Below are 20466 nucleotides of genomic sequence, written 5' to 3'. Positions count from 1 at the left end.
AACAAAATTCTAGCCAATAGAATTCAGCATCATATCAAAAAAAATAATACGCCAAGACCAAGTAAGATTCATACCAGGTATGCAAGGATGGTTCAACATTAGAAAATCAATCAACATAATCCACCATATAAATAAAAGAAAAGAATCATATGATCTTCTCAATCTACACAGAAAAGGCATTCGACAAAGTCCAACACCCACTCCTGATAAAAACTCTCAATAAAATAGGTGTAGAAGGGAAATTCCTCAACATAATAAACGGCATCTATACAAAATCAACAGCCAACATCATTCTTAATGGAGAGAGGCTAAAAACATTACCCTTGAGAACACCACTCCTATTTAACATTGTGCTGGAAAGCCTAGCTAGAGCAAAAAGGCAAGAAAAAGAAATAAAGAGCGTTCTTATTGGTAATGAAGAAGCAAAACTGTCCCTATTTGTGGATAATATGATATTATACATAGAAAACCCTAAAGACTCCACAAGAAAACTATTAGAACTAATAGAAAGATTCAGCAGAGTAGCAGGATACAAGATAAACATACAAAAATCCATTGGATTCCTATACACCAATAAAGAGAATGATGAGAAGGAAATCAGGAAAACAATACCATTTATAATAATCCCTAAAAAAAAATACTTAAGAATAAATCTAACTAGGGATGTAAAAGACCTATACAAAGAAAACTATAATACACTACTGCAAGAAACCAAAAGAGATCTACATAAATGGAAAAACATGCCATGCTCATGGATAGGCAGACTCACCATTGTGAAAATGACAATTCTACCCAAAGCAATTTACAAATACAATGCATCCCAATCTAAATACCAGCAACATTCTTTAAAGAGATGGAAAAACTAATCATTAACTTTACATGGAAGGGGAAGAAGCCCCGGATAAGTAAAGTACTATTGAAGAAGAAGAATAAATAAAGTAGGAGGACTCGGAACTACTTGACCTCAGAACCTACTACACAGCTACGATAGTCTAAACAGCATGGTACTTGTAAGAGGACCATTACATTGACCAATGGAACAGAATTGAGAACCCAGATGTAAATCCATCCACCTACAGTCACCTGATCTTCAACAAGGGCCCAAAGTCCATCAAATGGGGAAAAGACAGTCTTTTTAACAAATGGTGCTGGCAAAACTGGATGTCCATCTGCAAAAAAATGAAACAGGACACATACCTCACACCATACACAAAAACTAATTCAAAATGGATCCAAGACCTAAATATAAAGCCAAGAACTTTAAAGTTCATAGAAGAAAAAATAAGATCAACACTAGAGCCCCTAAAACATGGCATTAACAGGATACAAACCATAACTGGAAACACCACTAGTGGCATCCTGGTTAAGAGCTACAGCTGCTAGCCAAAAGGTCAGCAGTTCAAATCCACCAGGTGCTCCTTGGAAACTCTATGGGGCAGTTCTACTCTGTCCTATAGGGTCACTATGAGTCGGAATTGATTCAATGGCAACAGGTTTGGGTTTTTTTTGGTAAACCATAACTAACGACACACAAACTCCAGAAGATAAGCTAGATAACTGGGATCTTCTACAAATTAAACAGATGCCCATCAGAAGACCACCAAAAGATTAAAAGGAGAACCTACAACCTGGGAAAAAATTTTTGGCTATTACAAATCCGACAAAGATCTAATCTCTAAAACCTACCGGAAAATCCATCACTTCTACCAACAAAAAGACAAATAATCTAATTTAAAAATGGGCAAAGGAAATAAACAGACACTTCACCAAAGATGACATTCAAGTGGCTAACAGATACATGAGGAAATGCTCTCGATCACCAGCCATTAGAGAAATGCAAATCAAAACCACAATGAGATACCATCTCACCCCGGCATTACTGGCACGAATCCAAAAAACAGAAAATAACAAATGCTGGAGAGGCTGTAGAGAGATTGGAATTCTTATGCACTGCTGGTGGGAATGCAAAATGATACAACCGTCTTGGAAAACGATACGGCGCTTCCTTAGAAAGCTAGAAATAGAAATACCATATGATCCAGCAATTCCACTCCTAGAAATATATCCTAGAGAAATAAGAGCTATCACATGTATAGACGTTTGCATACCCATGTTCACTGCAGCATTGTTCACGGCAGTAAAAAGATAGAAACAACCTAGATGCTCATCAACAGATGAATGGATAAACAAACTATGGTACATACACACAATGGAGTACTATGCAATGATAAAGAACAGTGATGAATCTGTGAAGTATCTCACAACATGGATGAATCTGGAGGGCATTATGCTGAGTAAAATAAGTCAATCACAAGAGGGCAAATATTGCATGAAACCACTACTATAAAAATTCATAAAAACTTTACACACAAAAAGAAACAATCTTTGATGGTTACAAGGGAGAGGAGGGATGGGGATGGAAAAACACTAAATAGACAATAGATAAGTGGTAACTTTGGTGAAGGGTAAGACAGTACACATTACTGGGGAAGTCAGCACAACTTGTACAAGGAAAGGTCATGGAAGCTCCGTAGACACATCCAAACTCCCTGAGAGACCAAATTTTTGGGCTGACGGCTGTGGGGACCATGGTCTCAGGAAACATCTAGCTCAACTGGCATAACATAGCTTAGAAAGAAAATGCTTCACATTCTACTTTGGTGAGTAGCGTCCGGGGTCTTAAAAGATTGTGTGGGTCCACCTAAGATATTCCACTAGTCTCACCCCTTCGAGAGCAAGGGAGAATGAAGAAAACTAAAGACACAAGGGAAAGATTAGTCCAAAGGACTAATGGACCACAACTACCATGGCCTCCACCAGACTGAGTCCAGCACAACCGAAAGGTTAGCAGTTCAAACCCACTCAGCAGCACCTTGGAATAAAGGCCTGGCAATCTGTAAATGTACGATTAAAACCCATTGAGTCAATTCCATAGAAAACCCCACCATGAGTCAGAGTCAACTCGACAACAACTAGAAAAGAAAGCAACAGGCTCTGAGGTGGAGATTATTATTATCCCAATCTGCTGGATATAAATATTGAGACACAAAGAGGTCAACTAACTTACCCAAGGACAAACAGCTGCTGAGTGGAGAGGGTGGCTTTTGGATTTGAACCTGAGCAGTCTGGCAGGGGAACCTGGCCACTTACCACTTCCTGTTGTTTCTAGTGGGGAAAACCTTGGCCTTGGGAAGACAGGAGGAGACCTCCTTTGCCACTGACTGTTCAGACATTTTATGCCTCAGTCTACCTGGGTGCAGAGTGCGGATCATGCTTCCCTCCCCTTCCTTGTTTTCCAGCAGCATTATGGGAGTGTATGACATCCCACAGAAGCTCTGTAGGTGAAAATGCTCGGAATGCCTCAAGGAAACGATTGGATGAATGCATTCTACAAGATTGTCAGGGAAACAAGACACCCATCACACAGCATCCAGTGTCCTCTCTGCTCTCAGGTCTGCAAACATAACGCTTCCAGCACCTGTGAACTTGGGGCTCTGGGTCCAGGGAAACAGCTCTCGCTCTCTAATTCACTCTGCCCGGGTGTCCTGATTAATTTTTCACACGTTTCATAGACTCTCCTGTAGAGGAGGCCTGTTCCTAGTGTAATGGTTTCTCTGTGATGAACTGCAGATGTTAATTTGACACCACACACTAAGTCTGCCTCTCCAAGAGGTGATGTTCCAAGGCTTCAGAGCAAGAGGCTCTTTTCTGATAATAAAGAAACAACCAGGTTTTTAATTCCCACCACTCAACTAAAACGAAAATAGCTTCAGAAAATGGTAGAAGTCTGAGGTTTATACTTTTGGAAGAAAGGGGAATGTTTTGTCCTAAATCAGCTGTCATGGCTAAAGAAGTGAATTGTGACACAGATTAGGAGGCAGGTTAAAAGTTACATGGATCATTCAGTAGGTTGCTTCCTGCAGCGAAAATTCTAACAATCTCATTTAAAAAAATGTGTTACCCCTCACCACCTAGCGACTCAATATAACGGGGTATCAACCCATATTTCATTTTCAAACCTGGTTCCAACTCATGGTGACCCTATGCGTTATATAGCAGAACTGCTCTGTAGGGGTTTCATGGCTGTAATCTTTACAGAAGCAGATCACCAGGTCTTTCTTTCGCAACACTGCTGGGTGGGTTCAAACCACCAACCTTTTGGTTAGCAGCCAAGCACAAACTGTTTGCGCCACCTAGGGACCTTAAAGAAGTGAATGGAGACACAGATTAGGAGGAAGTTAGAAGCTACGTGTGCCATCGGATAGGTTGCCCCGTGGAGAGGTGAAAATTCTAACAGTCTCCCCAATAGAAATAAATGCATCCCCCCTCACCACCTAGCCAATCAATCTAACTGGGATATTTGACCTATATTCCATTTTCAAATTCTTTTAATTTTTTTTGGTTTTAAACTTAATTTTAAAGAACAGTTGAATTTTCTGGGAAACAAACTCAGTTGTCATTTCATGAGGCTGTCTTCCAGGAACGATGCCGTGATGAACGGGAGAAGCTCACGCCATGGGATTGCTTCATATCTGAACACACTGATCCTGGCTATTAATAAGATAAACCATTTTACTTCCCAAGCCCAGTGTGTAAAAATGTTTCTTTAATTGTGCAAGCCTAATACAGCTGTTTCTGTGTCTCCCTGTATGCTGTGTACCTCCAAAATAAAGTTACTGTCAAGTCAATTCTGGCACACTCCAGTAGATTGCCAGGCCTTTCTTCCGAGGTGCCTTTGGGTGGACTTAAACTGCCAATCTCTCAGCTAGTAGTCAAGCATTTAACAGTTTGTGCCACAAGGTGAAGACAAAAAGCTTTATTGTGGAAAAAGTCTCAGGGCAAAACGGGTCACTTGAAGCTTTCAGATGAAGAAACGATATTCAGTAAAGATGTTTAGAATTGGAATTCAGAGATGTTTCACATTGTGGTTATAGATTAGCACTCACATTGCCTTTTTAAAAACTGTATTTTCCAAGTGGTTTTGTATCAGTTGTACGACTTCATCCTCCCCTAAACAGCCCAGGAAGGGAGGCCAGCATCGTCCAGATTTCTTGTTCAAGTGTGCCGCCAAATGGGCTTCATTGGAGCCCAAAGTGCCATCTGATTTGGAGGAAAGACATTCAAGCAACTGAGTTCCATGATCAGGCTACAGCTATTCCAGACCTCTACTTGGACAGAAAAAAAATATATATATAGAAGGATCCAGACCTCTCAATGGAATAATTGAATGATGTTTTATCCGCTTTGTCTTTTTTGCTTTCTTTTTCACTAAAAAGCAATCGAATGACCCAGCACTCCCAATCCTAGCTATATGCACAGAAGAAGTGAAAGCAGGGATGCAAGCAGAAACCTGTACACCGATGGTCATTGCAGCACTTTGTATAATGGCCAAAAAGTGGAAACAGCCGATGAGTGCGCAAATACATCAACAGATGAATGAGCAAACAAAACGAGGGATATACATGCAATGGAATATTACTCTGCCAGAAAGAGAAATGAAGTCCTGATGTATGCCACAACTTGGATGTACCTTGAAAACATCATGCTGAGCAAATTAAGTAAGTCACGGAAGGACGAATACTGTATGATCTCACTTACATGAAATAAGCAAATATATTTAAAAAAAAACAACAAACAAACAAAGATTCTTAGTGGTTAGCACAAACAGGAAGGAGGGGGAAAGAGGGAGCTTTTGCTTAGGGGGCATTAAGTTTATGTTAACAGTGATAGAATAATTTGGAAAAAACTAAAAGCCAAACCAGTTGCCGTAGAGTCAATTCCAACTCATGGCGACCCCATGTGTCACAGAGCAGAACTGCTCCATAAGGTTTCCTTGGCTGTAATCTTTACAGAAGCAGATTGCCAGGCCTTTCTTCTGTGGCACCAATGGGTGAGTTTGAACCGCCAACCTTTAGGTTAGTAGTTGAGCGCAAACTGTTTGTGCCACCCAGTGCCTTAATTTGGAAAAGGTTAATGATAATGGTTGCACAACACGAAGAATGTAATCGATGTTGTGGAATTATGTATGTGGAAAATGTTGAACCAGTGAATATTTATTGTGTATGTTTCACCACAATAAAAAAAGCAATCAAGCAGCCCCCCGCTCTCACCCAGCACTGGTTTCATGGGCTGACCAGTGCAGTCATACAGGACCCTATGCTCGGTTTAATGTTCTTCAGTCACCGTCCTGAATTTCTTAACCGTTTAACCAGAGGTCCCATGTTGTTATTTTTCACTAGGCCCTGCAAACCATCTTCCGGGTCCTGCCTCCATCCCCCAGCACCCCAGTTGAGGGCTCTCTGGGACTTCCCAACTCTATCTGCGCTATGTCACCTCAAAAATGGTCTATTGCAGGGGTGGGCGGGAGTAAATGACGACAGAACTGTTGCTTGTTTTAAAATTGCCTCATTCCTGACAGAGATCTGCTTGACTATTCTGTTTATTTCTTGCTTCCTTGTCGAAATATTGAATAAGGATGGGAGCAGAGTCCCCTGGGGCCACTGCTTATAGTTCTACAGTCACATTATGCTGCATTTATATTTTTGTCATGTGAAAATTTCAAAATCCTCATCCAAAATTCAACTGTGGGGCAGCTCACACATGAATTTCAGCCAAATCTGGTTCTCAGCAAAATAGGATGACTTAGGAATTCATAAAACATTGCCCCCAAATGACACAAATCTGTTCTGAAGACGTGAAAGAGTAAAACCTAGATTAAAAAAAAACAAAAAAAAAAATTCCTATGAACTGGAAGGAAGCTTTTGGTGGAGGGAGGTACTTGACAAATTGCTACATCTATTATAAGAAGTAATCTTCAAGAAGAAGTAAAATTGCCCACATTTCTGAGGTAGAGAACATTGCCAGAAATAATATTGGAGATGTGGCACTGTATTATCTAGATATTTTGACAGGACACATGCATATGTGAGAACAGAGCTATAAATACAGGACTGAGCCCATCCCTTGAATAAACTCCAAAAAGAAGAAAATAAAATAACAGTTTGGCTCTAAGAAAAGAGTACAGTGATATTCCACTATGGACAAATATTAACCCTGTCACCTTACAGGCATACATCTAAATTTTCTTAAGCATATCTCACTATAGAACATTTAACTTTTCAAAATAAAACAAGATATAAACCAAAAAAAAAAACCAAACCTGTTGCCGTCGAGTCGATTCTGACTCATAGCGACCCTATAGGACAGAGTAGAACTGCCCCATAGAGTTTCCACGGAACTCCTGGTGGATTCGAACAGCTGACCTTTTGGTTAACAGCTGTAGCACTTAACCACTACACCCACTCCCAAAAATATTATTGGCTGTCCTCATGTAATCTACTTTCAATGTACTAAAGATAGTTTTTCCAATTAACACTTTTTACAAAAGATGAGTCGATAGAACTCAAATATTCATTAATAAGGATGGGAAAATGTCCAACATTTTAAAGCAATTTTTATCAGCAGGCAGAAGTTAGAAATTAACCGTAGTATCATAATAGACATACATCTATTCACTGAATTTGAAGATTACTACATTCTCATGCAGTGCTAAAATTCTATGACTTTTAAGATTAACCAACAGTTATGGTAGTGCTTGGAGACCTGGCGGCACACTGGTTAAGCGTTCAGCCGCTAACCAAAAGGTCAGCAGTTCATAATCCATGAGTTGCTCCTTGGAAATCCTACGGGGCAGTTATACTCTGTCCTATAGGGTCACTGTGAATTGGAATCAAGTCAAGGTAATAGGTTTGGTTTTTTTGGTTTGATGGTAGTGCTATTATTTCATCAATATACTTTTGTAAGCATCGATTCCTTTGGGAAAGCTTTCCCCAACCTTTTCTCTCTATCTTCCCACTCCTGCACAATGACACATTAATCGATGCTTCCCTGGCATTTGGTGTATAAAGTGAATAGACCTGTAGTCTGTGTGTTGTTGTTAGCTGCCATTGAGCCAGCCCCCGACTCACTGCAACCCCATATACAGTGGGATCAGACCATTGTGATCTATAAGGTTTCATTGGCTGAGTTTTCTTGTCAGAAGTAGTGTGTCAGGCCTTTCTTCCCAGTCCGCCTTAATCTGGAAGCTTCACTGAAACCTGTTGAGCATTATAACAATAGGTAAGCCTCCAGTGACAGATGGGTGGTGGCTGCACGTGAGATGCATTAGCTTGGAATTAAACCCACGTCTCCCTTATGGAAAGCAAGAATTCTACCACTGAGCCACCATTGCCCTCATTGTCTGTACAGACTCCATTAAAAAAAAAGAAAACTCTAGTTACTATCAAATCGATTCTGCCTCATGGTGACCCATGTGTGTCAGAGTAAAACTGTGCTCCATAGGGTTTTCAATGGCTGATTTTTTGGAAGTAGATCACCAGGCCTTTCTTCTAAGGTGCCTCTGGATGGACTTGAACCTCTGGCCTTTTGGTTAGCAGCTGAGCGTGTTAACCATTTGTGCCACTCAGGGACATAGACCCTGTAGTACAGTAAATCTTGTGTGATTCTGTCTGTCCCCGGTAGCCTATAAGCTTTTTGAAGCGAAAGGACTATGTCTTATTTATTTGCCCCACACAATGTCCAACACATATGGATAATCCATCAATGTGGGTTATGTGGTATGTCCTGGGGAGAGAAAAAGGTAGAAAAGACACAGCCTCTATCTTTCAGAATTTCATAATCTAGAAGGCAGAAAAACTGTGACCGATAAAACATATGACCGCAGATTATACATGCAATGGTTTGACCATAGTAAAAACTACATTTCTGGGGCAAGCGTTTTCTAATAGTTTTATGTTTTGGGTTTCAGAATGCTTTTACTTATTCAGACAGAGACGTGGAGCTTAAGACAAGGCAGGGAGGTGAGTGGTGCAAGTCATTCACACCGAGTCAGCGAAGCTCTACTGGACGAGGCAGAAGAAAACATCGTCAGCAAAGGTCTTAGTGAGATATGTCACAGGAGTAGCGATGCCGGCTGTCACGGATTGAACTGTGTCCCCCAAAAATACGTGTATCAATTTGGCTACGCTATGATTCCCAGTATTGTGTGATTGTCCACCATTTTATCATCTGTTGTGATTTTCCCATGTGTTGTAAATCCTATCTCTATGATGTTAATGAGGTGGGATAGGCCACAGTTGTGTTAGAGAGGCAGGACTCAATCTACAAGACTGGATTGTGTCTTGAGGCAATCTCTTTTGAGATATAAAAAAGGGAAGAGAGTAGAGAGACAGGGAAACCTCATACCACCAAGAAAGCAGTGCTGGGAGCAGAGTGCATACTTTGGACCTGAGAAGCTCCTAGTCCAGGGGATTATTAATGAGAAGGACCTTCCTCCAGAGATGACAGAAAGAGAAAGCCTTCCCCTGAAGCTGATGCCCTGAATTCGGACTTCTAGCTTACTTTACTGTGAGGAAATAAATTTCTCTTTGTTAAAGCCATCCACTTGTGGTATTTCTGTTATAGCAGCACTGGATAACCAGGATACCAGCTTCTTCTTACCCTTTTCATGTGTAATGGAATGGGAGGGTGTGGCAGGGCAGAGTAGAAACTGGAATCCCTAGGAATATGATAGAAGATATCATGAAGGCAAGAATTGCTTTTTCAAGATTGCTGTCTTTGCTCTTTTTTTTTTTTAACTGAAGATTAATAAAAATATCCAGGACAATAACTTTTCTAATATATTTCATGCCTAAGCCCTAAATGGAATTGGGACAAGTTCAAAAGAAATTGGGTTGTATCCAGAATATAAGTGAAAATGATAAATTTAATAGACTAGGAAATGCGTCAGTGTCTCATCTGGCCTTTCCTTAAAAGGCTCTGTGGTTTTGGACAAAGTTAGCTTTTGAGCATCAAAAAACAAAATACCCATTGCCATCGAGTCAGTTCCGACGCATAGCGACCCTATAGGACAGAGTAGAACTGCCCCATAGGGTTTCCAAGGCTGTAAATCCTTACGGAAGCAGACTGCCACATCTGTCTCCCATCGTGCAGCTGGTGGGTTCCAACCGACGACCTTCTGGTTAGCAGTCGAGAACTTAACCACTGTGTCCTCTAGGCTCCCTCCTTTGAGAACACAGTCCTTTATTTTAAAATGACTACTCTGAATTAAATGACAATGGTGACCTCCTTCGACTTCCTGAATTCTGAATAGGACCTAGAGAAATGACAGTCATTCCCTAGGCCAATGGTCTTTAAGCGGGGTGACTGCACCCCCGGGAAGGGCAAGGCCTCCATGCTTATCTGTACAGAATGTGCACTGCACAACTCCAGAGGGCACGGTTCACACCTAAGGCAGAGGGGATGGCACCTCCACAATTACAAGGTGCTTATCTGTCACAAGGTGAGGAGAACTTCAGAATTTCTGTCTGTTCTATCAAGGATCTTGGAACAATAAGAAAGAGATTACAACCAGTTACCATCGAGTGGATTCTGACTCATGATGACCTTATGTGCGTCAGAGTAGAACAGGATCTTGGATGGTTGATTTTTCAGAAGTAGATCACCAGGCCTTTGTTCTGAGGTGCCACAGGATGGCCTCAAACCACCAACCTTTTAGTTAGCCGCCAAACATGTTAACCATTTGTACCAGCCAGGGACTCTGAGAAGGAATTTAGGTTTTATTAACAGTTAACATCTATCCTCATTTGGTGGGTAGGGGAGAGTTGTAGTTCCACAACTGGGGATCATGTGGGGTACCTCGTGGGTTAGCTTACTCTCAGCATACCGCCACGGGCTGGGTTGAAGACCCTGGTGCTTCAGGAAGAGGATTTATAGATTATACAATCTACCTTTAACTACACTAATCTTCCTGCCGTAGCTAAGTGGCTTTAAAGGATTCCTACATAAAATCACAAATGGAAAAGAATAGCAACACTGCAAATGCAAGCAACAAGGAGAAAAAGGGAGCATTAACTAACCCTCTGCTCTTGGAACTTCTTCATGCGCACCAATATGAGTTTGAAAGTCGCACTCATCCAATTAGACGCAAAAAGAAGTGCGGTTACCAAGAAGACCATCTGAATTCTGGATTTCCATGCTTTCCCAGGAACAATTGACTTTCCTTAAGTATACAGTGTGCCTCAAACAGTTGGCTAGGGTTAGTAAGGCCATCACAATTAACAAGACATATAAAAGTGTGGTTCATTTAATCATTTCCTCCTTCTTCTAAACTTTTCTTTTTGCATGCTTTATAACTGTACGTAATACTTTAGTCCATTGGCACTTATACAACGGAGTCCCTGGATGGTGCAGACTACTAGGAGAAATGTCGGCGGTTTGAACCCACCCAAAGGCGCCTCAGAAGAAAGACCTGGTGATCTGCTTCCAAAAGGTCGTAGCCTTGAAAACCATCTGGAGAAGTTTGACTCTGTACACATGGCGTCTCTATCAGTCAGAATCGGCTAACAACAATAGCACATACACATAAAAATAAATAAATACAAATGTATTGTGCACTCCTGCTCAGAAATTTTTCCTGACAGGGTGCACCATCAAAAACTTTGGAGACCATTGTTCTAGAAGATTGATATCCACGGTCAGTATGAACACCACACCATTGTTCTGCACAGATGTCTGGGAGGGCTGAGGAGATAGTTCCCAAAAACTGATATGTTGAATCAGATGGTCATTGTTAGAACAATGGCGGCTGATTGTAGAAAAGTCAAAGAAGGGGAGGGAAAAGAGAACGCTGGTCCTGTCTTATCACCTTTTACTGTTTGGGGGAGAAGACATTGCTGCAATACAATGGGTTTGAAGGCTTGCTTGTTACTGTCTCCATCTAAAGCTCTTTGAAAATATGAAGGGATAAGGTTTTTAAAGGAAGGGACAACCCTCTCACCCTCCTTGGATGTGGGCCAGTATGTCCATCCATAATGTCTACGGATGAGCTCTCGCCCTCAGCAATGAGGAGACCAGCATCATGGATGCCCCAAAGCAACCACTCTTGGGCTCATAATGTGACCATTTCCTGGGCATCAGGGATTTCTTTACATATCAAAAACAAAAAAAGTGTGAGGAAATATAGAATTAAAAATAGAAAAGCCCAGGTACAATTAGCCATTTTGCCAGGCTCGAGAAAAAAAAAATGGACATTTTTATAACAACCCTTAATGAAGCAGTAGATATCACTTATTAAGGGAACTCTATATATATCTTAAACTTTAAAATAGGTGTAATTTCTTAATTAGGTTTTTTAATATTGGAACTTAACCACATGATGGGCATATAAGCAAACTAAAAAAAAAAGTAGATCTAGGGAAAACATGTTTCCTTGTTATATTTTTTCCTCTCTTATTTGATTAAGACAAATTTTGATGAGTATTGTTACCTCTGGGATCCTCTTCTCGGGGTTGTATAAAACTTAAATAACTAGCCACTGGATTAGAATATTAGCCAAGCCACAGATGTGGTGCTATGGGGACAGAAAGACCATTTCTTTTGTCATGCCAATCCACACTGCCAAGAAAAGTAGAATCTCAAGGCAACCCAAGTCCAAACCGAAATATCCAAAAATGCTATAAACAAGTACTTAAAAACAATCAAAAGACATGTCTTAAAGGCCACTGGATTGAGGATTGAAGTGTACGTGACTTGAGACATTTTAATCTTGTCAAAGTCCAAGACGATCCTAGCAAACTTGCAGAGACAGAGACACACCTGTTCTCCATTCTAATAACATCCAGATATGAAAATTAGCTCATCTGAATGGTTTGATCAATTCACACTTTGCTTCCTTCCCCTTGGATGTTCTTCAGGGGAGACTTCAATTTGTGGACAATTATCTTCTTATTTTACGATTCTAATCCGTCTTCCTTTTATTTATAAGGTGGCAGTTTAAGAGTAAAATATAAAATAATGGCATTTAGTGGGTGATTGATTTTTCCACCGGCAGTGTTATAAATATGGCCAAGCGTTTCCCTTTCAGAAATGGAATAAGAAGTCATTCAGTGAGATTTTGAAGCATTAATTTAGGGCTATTTGCAAAGCACAAACAATATTCAAGCAGATTGATGCCTGGGATGTGTAACTTATGCTGGACTGCTCATGTAAAGCAACCCAGAAACGGATGTTGAATTTATAGGTTCAGGCCATTGACGGGGGTGGAAAGCTTGTTTTGTTTGTAACACAAGCAATGATCTATAGGACATTCTCACATCTAACCCCAAATGGCACCTGTATCAAAATGAATAGAAAATGTTTATCTATTCATTATTTATTCCCCACTTCATTCCAAAGATTGAAAGAAGAATGGTGAATGGTTTATGACTGGGGATAATACGAAAGTGGGGACCGTATTAGACCACACAGGTGTATGGATACACTATTCCACCTCTAACTTCCCAGGACAAATCTGAACCGATCCCTCACTGCATGTGAATTGTCATATATTCCTATTTCAGATATCAATGAGTTAAAAGAGTTAAATACGCAATTTATTTTGTATATGCTAGCTCTATTTTACCTTCAACAATATGCCAGAATTTAAAACTTTGCCAACAGTGATTCAGCACAAGGGGCTATCTTACTAATGATCTGCTTTGTTGTTGTTGTGTGCTGTCAAGTGGATTCCGACTCATAGCGACCCTGTACGACAGGGTAGAGCTGCCCCATAGAGTTTCCTAGGCTATAACCTTTACAGAAGTAGATCACCAGGTCTTTTCACCTGAGGAGTTGCTGATGGGTTCGAACTGCCAACCTTTTGGTTAGCAGCTGGGTGCTTAGCCATTGCACCACGGGGGCTCTTAATTATCTGCTTAGAGTCTTTCTTATTCCCCTCTAACCACCGTTGAGTTGGTTTTCTGTTTCAATACCAAAACCAAACCCACTGCAGTCCAGTCAATTCTGACTCATAGCGACCCTATAGGACAGAGTAGAACTGTCCCCATGGGGTATCCAAGGAGCAGCTGGTGGATTTGAACTGCTGACCTTTTGGTTAGCAGCCAAGCTCTTAATCATTGTGCCACCAGGGCTCCTATTTCAATACAGCAAACGGTTTTTCAGGGTGTTCACAGGCCCTGCCTCTCTGGCTGCAGCCCCTTTTGTTTGAATGTCATAGAACTTCTCTGCAGTAAGATTTTCTCAGTGGAGACAAGACTGAAATATAGGATATTAGAATTCTATGTCCTTCACTCTGCTCTTATATTTTCCTTGACCTTTTCCCAAATGTCAAGAGTTTTTTTCTGTTGAGACTCTTCCTCCTTTTTCTCATTTTCTTTGCCTACCAGGAAAGCATTATTTTACATACATAAGAATGTACCCATTTCCTACTGAAGATTTAAAAGGCAAACAAAGGTTTCAAGCTAGGAACAAAGAACAAAAGATAGGACTTTTTTTCTCCAAACTTATCTCCAGGCAAATCTCAACATTTTAAAATGAGGGTGTCTGGTTCATTGGTTACATTAACTGATAAAGCACACCCCCAAATCCATTTCCTCACTCAGTAACTGAACACGTACTGTGGACCAAACCAGGAGCTGTGCCTTGTGGATGACACAAAACCGTTCCTGTCCTCAAGAAGTTCACAGTCCAGGTAAAAAAACAAACAAACAAACCCATTGCCGTCTAGTCTATTCCAACTCATAGTGACCCTATAGGACAGAGGAGAACTGCCCCATAGAGTTTCCAAGGAGCGCCTGGTGGATTCAAACTGCTGACCTTTTGGTTAGTAGCTGTAGCACTTAACCACTTTGCCACCAGGGTTTCCCACAGTCCAGGTAGGATAATACTAATCAATGAAGTATAACTTGAAATACTTTAATGGCATGCTCTTTAGTGCTGTGTTCTGGAAAAAAACATCAAAGATAGTGTAAATCTATGTATACGTGTCCCCTAAAATCCTTCTTCCCCCCAGTACAAAACCTCTTCCAGAAAATCACTCTACATTAATAAAAAGTCCCAGGCTTGAGCTCATGATATAATTCATGGGTCCACATAGGACAGCATGCCCAACAGACAAAGAGCAGAAGAACCATAAGCAAATTGTGAGCTCTTCCATGTACCATAACACTTCATTTGAGAGCAGAAATTAGAATTTAAAAAAAAAAATGCAGAAAGCGTTTTCATCCAAAATTAAAGGCACTTTCCAATGCGAAAACCCATTTTTAAAAATCTTGATCACACTACCTCACCAAACCTTCCAAAAAAATCAGTTGTGAGTCATTTATTCAGTTTTTCTTTCTGAAAAAAAATAATGCATCTTGCATTCTGTCACTCTTATAATTCAAAAGACAGAGTGAGACTTTTTACTTCCTTCACATTTGTTAATGAAATGAAGCATGGGGGAAACGATTCTATGGCAATCGGTTACAGTCATCGGCCCGGCAAACAGATTTTTGTGCTTAATTTTGGCCCCTTCACAGTCAGGAGAAGTCAAACTTCAAAGCCAAATTGTCATTGGTGTCTTTCTAGACCTCATATCCCCATTGGAGCAAAGAGAACATCTGTCATTGTGTGATCCATTGAAACCATCTGGGTGTTGCTGGATCTTTCCCTATCTCAGCTGCAGATACGCACAGAAATGAGGTTAAAATTACATAAGAAATTGAATTGTCATTTGACCTTCTGTTGCTGGGCCTTGGGGTCAGTTGCAAAACCCACATTTTATGCGGTTACCCTCAGAATCTAGGCTTGACAACTGGTCTAAAATATACAGCTCCTTGCAAACCCAATCATCCACCCATTGGCAACTGTTTCGTTTCACCACGATATCATGAGAAATCCGAAACTCTAATAATTCTCATTTTAGGTCTGATTCATTTTACCGTTTATCCCCCCAGTGGATTACTGTGATGGCTGACTACGTAAGCCCCAAATCAATGGTGAACAATATGTTTTAAACTGACATTTGCTTTGACAAAAAACAAACAAAAGTTCACTTCTTTTTACGTCCCCACCCGAAGATTTAAGGCATATTCTCCCCTTGTAGATCTCTGTCCAGACAATGCCAATCTCTGCTTCCTTCTTTCCTTAGAGGTTATTGTATGTTTTCATATACAGCAAAATGTGCACAAGCCGGAAGCTGTGTAAGGCGGAAATCTGTCAGAGAAGGAAAACTCAAATATTTTCCACTAATAGAGAGCGATAGAAAAGTGGTAAGACTGAACCCTGTCAAAGGTGGAAAACTTGGGAGACCCGGAAAAACAAGGCAGTCCCATCGAGTTCCGGTTCTCGCAGGTTTCACTGTATAAGGTATTCGCCTTAAATGTCCTTGGTGTTGTTCAGAGCACCCATTGGCAAATATAGACCTTTCATGGGGGCAAATAGTTAGATGGAAGAAAGCCCCATAACCTTGGCACTGAGTTACAACATCCCATCTAAGCCAATGCAAGAAGAAAGTCCATCACAGTGAAAGCAAGGGGTTAAACCAAACCCATTGCTGGGGAGTTGGTTCCAACTCATAGAGACCCTATAGGACAGTGTAGAAGTGCCACATAGGGTTTCCAAGGAGCAGCTGGTGGATTTGAACTGCCGACCTTTTGGTTAGCAGCCGAATGCTTAAGTACTGCACTACCAGGGCTCCAGCAAGGGGTTAGGAGGGTGCTTTTCCCAAAGGGGTCTCAACTGTAATTAGGACCTGTCAACTGAAGTATTACTTAACTGGGAAGCTTCTCCCCAAACAGGGTGATAGTGTCATTTTTCAAATCAACTCTCCAAACGTTTGCCTTTATGCAGTAAAATCTTGCTACTGGCTCATCTAAATATGTTCCTTTCGAAAGCAACTTGAAAGCGAACTCGTAAATAAGAACATGGGACTGATTGTCTGCTCATAGAACTCTTTTTGAAAAAACATATTAGGTGGCTAGACAAAGGGAGACTTTTTCTTCTTCTTCTGGTGCATGGTGGGTCCCATGGGGAGAGAAGAGAAAGCATTTTGTAAGCATGGGCCTTGATGGTTAGAATTCCTGATCCAGCTAGTATTCTTAATCCTTCCATTTGATCCCGGCTGAATTGTCTTCCAATCCATCTCGCTGATTGCTTCAGGAACATCTGACACACTTTAATACTGAAATGTAAATGAGACACCCCCACAAACCACCTCCACTCTCTCAGGTTGGCCTAAATTTGGACTTTACTTTCCTGGCTATACTTGATCTGCTCTTTTCAATCACTTGTCATTCCTCCCCCAAAAAGTGTTGTTACAGAAGATGAAGAAGACGTGATGCTGTAAAGTCACCCAGTTTAAAGGCAGCTCGCAGGAGCACTTTGCTGTTTCACCTCAAAGTCTATGAGACCTGGTGGTGCAGATCAGACCCCAGGGACTAGTTGGCCCTTTTGGGGTGCTCTCTGCCCTGAGGGCCGCAGGAACAGCTAGCAAGTTTGAAAATTTCTGCAGCAGGACTTAAATCCGTATGGTCAAAGCAAAAACTATTTGCACACCAGACCCAAATAAATCCTGAAGTCAGAGCAGAGTCAGACATAAACCATTGCTTTGACCCATGCGACAATTAGTCACAAGAGTAAGTAAATGATCCTTTGAAATCCACTCCTGGCCTCAAAGTTATTAAAAGCGGAAGCCACATTTAATTCAGCTTCATTTAATCAAAGAAAACCTTTTTTTTTTGTGGGGTTGGGTGAGGGGAATCCAGTTCTCTCCCAAGAAAGAAGATTCTGTTCAACTTTATTAAATGTTGTAAGCAGATTTAAGTTTTAGTTAAAGGACAAATTCTTACTCTCCAAGGAATAGACTCACAGGAATTTGGAGATCAGCCAGAGGGTGGGCACTAAGCTGGCTGGGCACTTCTTCAGTGGCGGCCTGAGGGCAGGGAGTTGGGGGGCTGCACGTTCTTTGAGAGGGAAAGGTAGACACCAAAGGAGAGTGCCGGAAGATATTTGATGAGCAGACAAAGGAGGACAAAAATGTGGGATTTGCATTTCATGGGATTTCATCAACATGAACAGGACCAAAGAGGAGAGTTTTTAGCTCTGCCAACGTGGCTGATGAGATGCTGGGGGGCAGGGAGCAGTTACTGCTGAGCAGCTCCAATTACGTGTTCAGTGAAATGAGGTTGTGACCCTGATACAGGGGTGAGCTGGGGAAATGCGTCAGCTCCCTGGAGACCCACAAGGTGAAGTGAGCAAGGCCGACCTGTGGCCCTCTGGAGAGCTGGAGAGCCGGAGTGCAGGAGAGGTGGCAGGAGAGGCATCCCTCCCTCCTGTGCAGAATCCCCAGGAAGCTAACTTAACTCAGGAGAGGGGCTGCCCAATGCTGAGCTGATTCCTCAATCCTTCTTCTATGGGACGCTATTATGTACTCTATAAAAACCACCACCCCACACAAGCGTACAGATGAGCTTGCCAGGTGAGCCGACTCAAGGTGAGTTGACCCTGGAATCTCTGTAGAACCCAGTAGAAAGCCCCTGGACCTAAGTCTGTAGGCAATGGGGGCCTTGTCCTCATTGCCCCTACCTCCAGTGAAGACTGCCAACTTCCATTTCTTCACTTCCCACCCTCATCCTGCCTCCCTCTCTGGCACCAGCTGTTCAGAGAATTCCACATGCATTTGTACATCAAGATCCACCTGGCGGTCGATTGCCCAGCATTGCAGTCCAAGTGCTGGACTGCCTAGCACTAAATGGTCACCTTGAGCAAGTTAGTTAACATCTCTGTGCCTCAGTTTCCTCTGTCAGTTGAGAATAATAATAACATCTCCCTCACAGAGTTGTTCAAATAAGGTAGCACGCATAGGACGCTTGGCACTGGGCTGGGCCCTTAGACCACTTAGCTGTTGTTGTAGCTACTGCTATTGCTGTTGTTGAGAGACTTCCTGTCTTCCACCTCATATTTGTACTCTTCCCTGCTCAAGCCCTTGGTTCCATTCCAAACCTGGTTCCTCAATTTTATAATGCTCTGCCCGTTCCTTCTTTCTGGTATGTTTATATCAAAAGTCACCCATCAGAGAGATAAAAGCAGCAAGGAGGAAATTCTATCCTGGAAACCCTGGTGGCGTAGTGGTTAAGAGCTCTGGCTGCTAACTAAAAGCTCGGAAGTTCAAATCCACCAAACGCTCCTTGGAAACCCTATGGGGCAGTTCTACTCTAGACTTCCAAAGAAAGGACCACCTGTCAGTCAAAAAAAAAAGAGAGAGAGAGAGGACAAAAGATCTTTAAAAGTAATTATTTAAATGCCAACCAAGAGGAAATGAAAATAGACTCGGCTGGGTTCCCTAGTTGAATTAAAGGGTGCTGTTTTACAACCTCTTAAAAAAAAAGGAAGAAAAGAATGTGCTCTTTCTAAACATAAAATGAGTTATCAGTTTGCCACAAAAAAAACAGGCTGTATAAACGTTTTCAGAGAAATGGCTTTCAATTTTATAATGAAGCTTGTCTTCTACAAATGCCTCCCCCGTCTCATAGCCAATATCTATCACATAGATTGCTCACGGGTGATAGCATTTGTATTTCTTTCTCCCGGTGCTCTTACTAACTGCAGATGTAGTTTGTAGAGGCAATGCTTCTACACAGCCGTGTGATAAAATGCCGTTCCACAGCAAATCCTTTTCCACTTCTCCTCCAAAGCTTGCTTTCATCAGATGTAGAGCTCTAAAAGGTATCCACCAAAGAGAACACATACGGGCAGGCTGCGCGGAGCACACACCTTCATAAGAGAAGAAAACCTAAAGCCCTTTCCAAAGTCACGATTAAATCAGGAGCGAGCAATTAACCCCTTTCTCTTGCAAAGGCTAACAAAAAGTTGCAAACTTAACCAAATGCTGCATTTGCCTTTGCAAATCAAGATACAAATAGTGTCAGTCCTCAAGGCAAATAAGTACAGGAGGGATGTGTTCTTCTCCATCACTCCTAAACCCTCCACGTTTTCTTAGACTAACTGCGGGCGAGGTCCCCTCTGCTCACTCCCGAGTTTTCCTCTCCAAGTAGAAACATCACTCACCTCACTCATGTTGGCCTTAGCAGAACACTTCCAGGATCTCAGCGCTGAGCACAGCGAGGGCTGCACAAAGATCGCGATCCCCCCGTCCTGGTTTTTCTCTTAAAAAGGGCTGCCTGGTGGCATCATTCCTCCAAAAAGCCAATGAGATTCATTCACCTGTCGGAAAGCCACGCGTGTATCTGAGAGTCCAAAGGGCCACCTAGTGGAGCAAAACGAAAGAACAGGCTAGGTCGCTGCTCCAAGTTCTTTTTGCCAGGGAAAGAAGAAAATACTAGTTAAAAAAAAAAAAAAAAAAAAAAAGTGTATATAATTATTTAATTTATTTGATTTTATTTATTATTGTACATACATGTGTATGTACAATAATAATATATATATGGAGCCCTGGTGGTGGAGTCGTTAAAAGCTCAGGCTGCTAACCAAAAGGTCGGCAGTTCGAATCCACCAGCCTCTCCTTGGAAACTCTATGGGGCAATTCTACTCCGTTCTATAGCGTCGCTAAGAGTCAGAATCGACTCCATGGCAACGGGTATGTATACTTATTTTCATTTATTTTGTATTTTTATAATAAATAAAAATATA

General features: G+C 41.5%; 1 protein-coding gene across 1 annotated transcript in view; it reads right to left on the bottom strand.

Moving 5' to 3' along the window:
- PCP4 (Purkinje cell protein 4) overlaps window positions 1-19893 on the bottom strand; it is an 86236-nt gene extending 66343 nt beyond the window's left edge. Inside the window, exon 1 of the mRNA XM_023742141.1 lies at window positions 19885-19893. Coding sequence (XP_023597909.1) covers window positions 19885-19893 — 9 coding nt within the window. The remainder of the gene's footprint in view (window positions 1-19884) is intronic.
- Between the last annotated feature and the right edge of the window lie 573 nt (window positions 19894-20466).

Source organism: Trichechus manatus, unplaced genomic scaffold (genome assembly GCF_000243295.1).
Source record: "Trichechus manatus latirostris isolate Lorelei unplaced genomic scaffold, TriManLat1.0 scaffold00202, whole genome shotgun sequence".
NCBI classification, from domain to species: Eukaryota; Metazoa; Chordata; class Mammalia; order Sirenia; family Trichechidae; genus Trichechus; species Trichechus manatus.
This window is presented reverse-complemented; position numbering and strand designations above follow the sequence as displayed.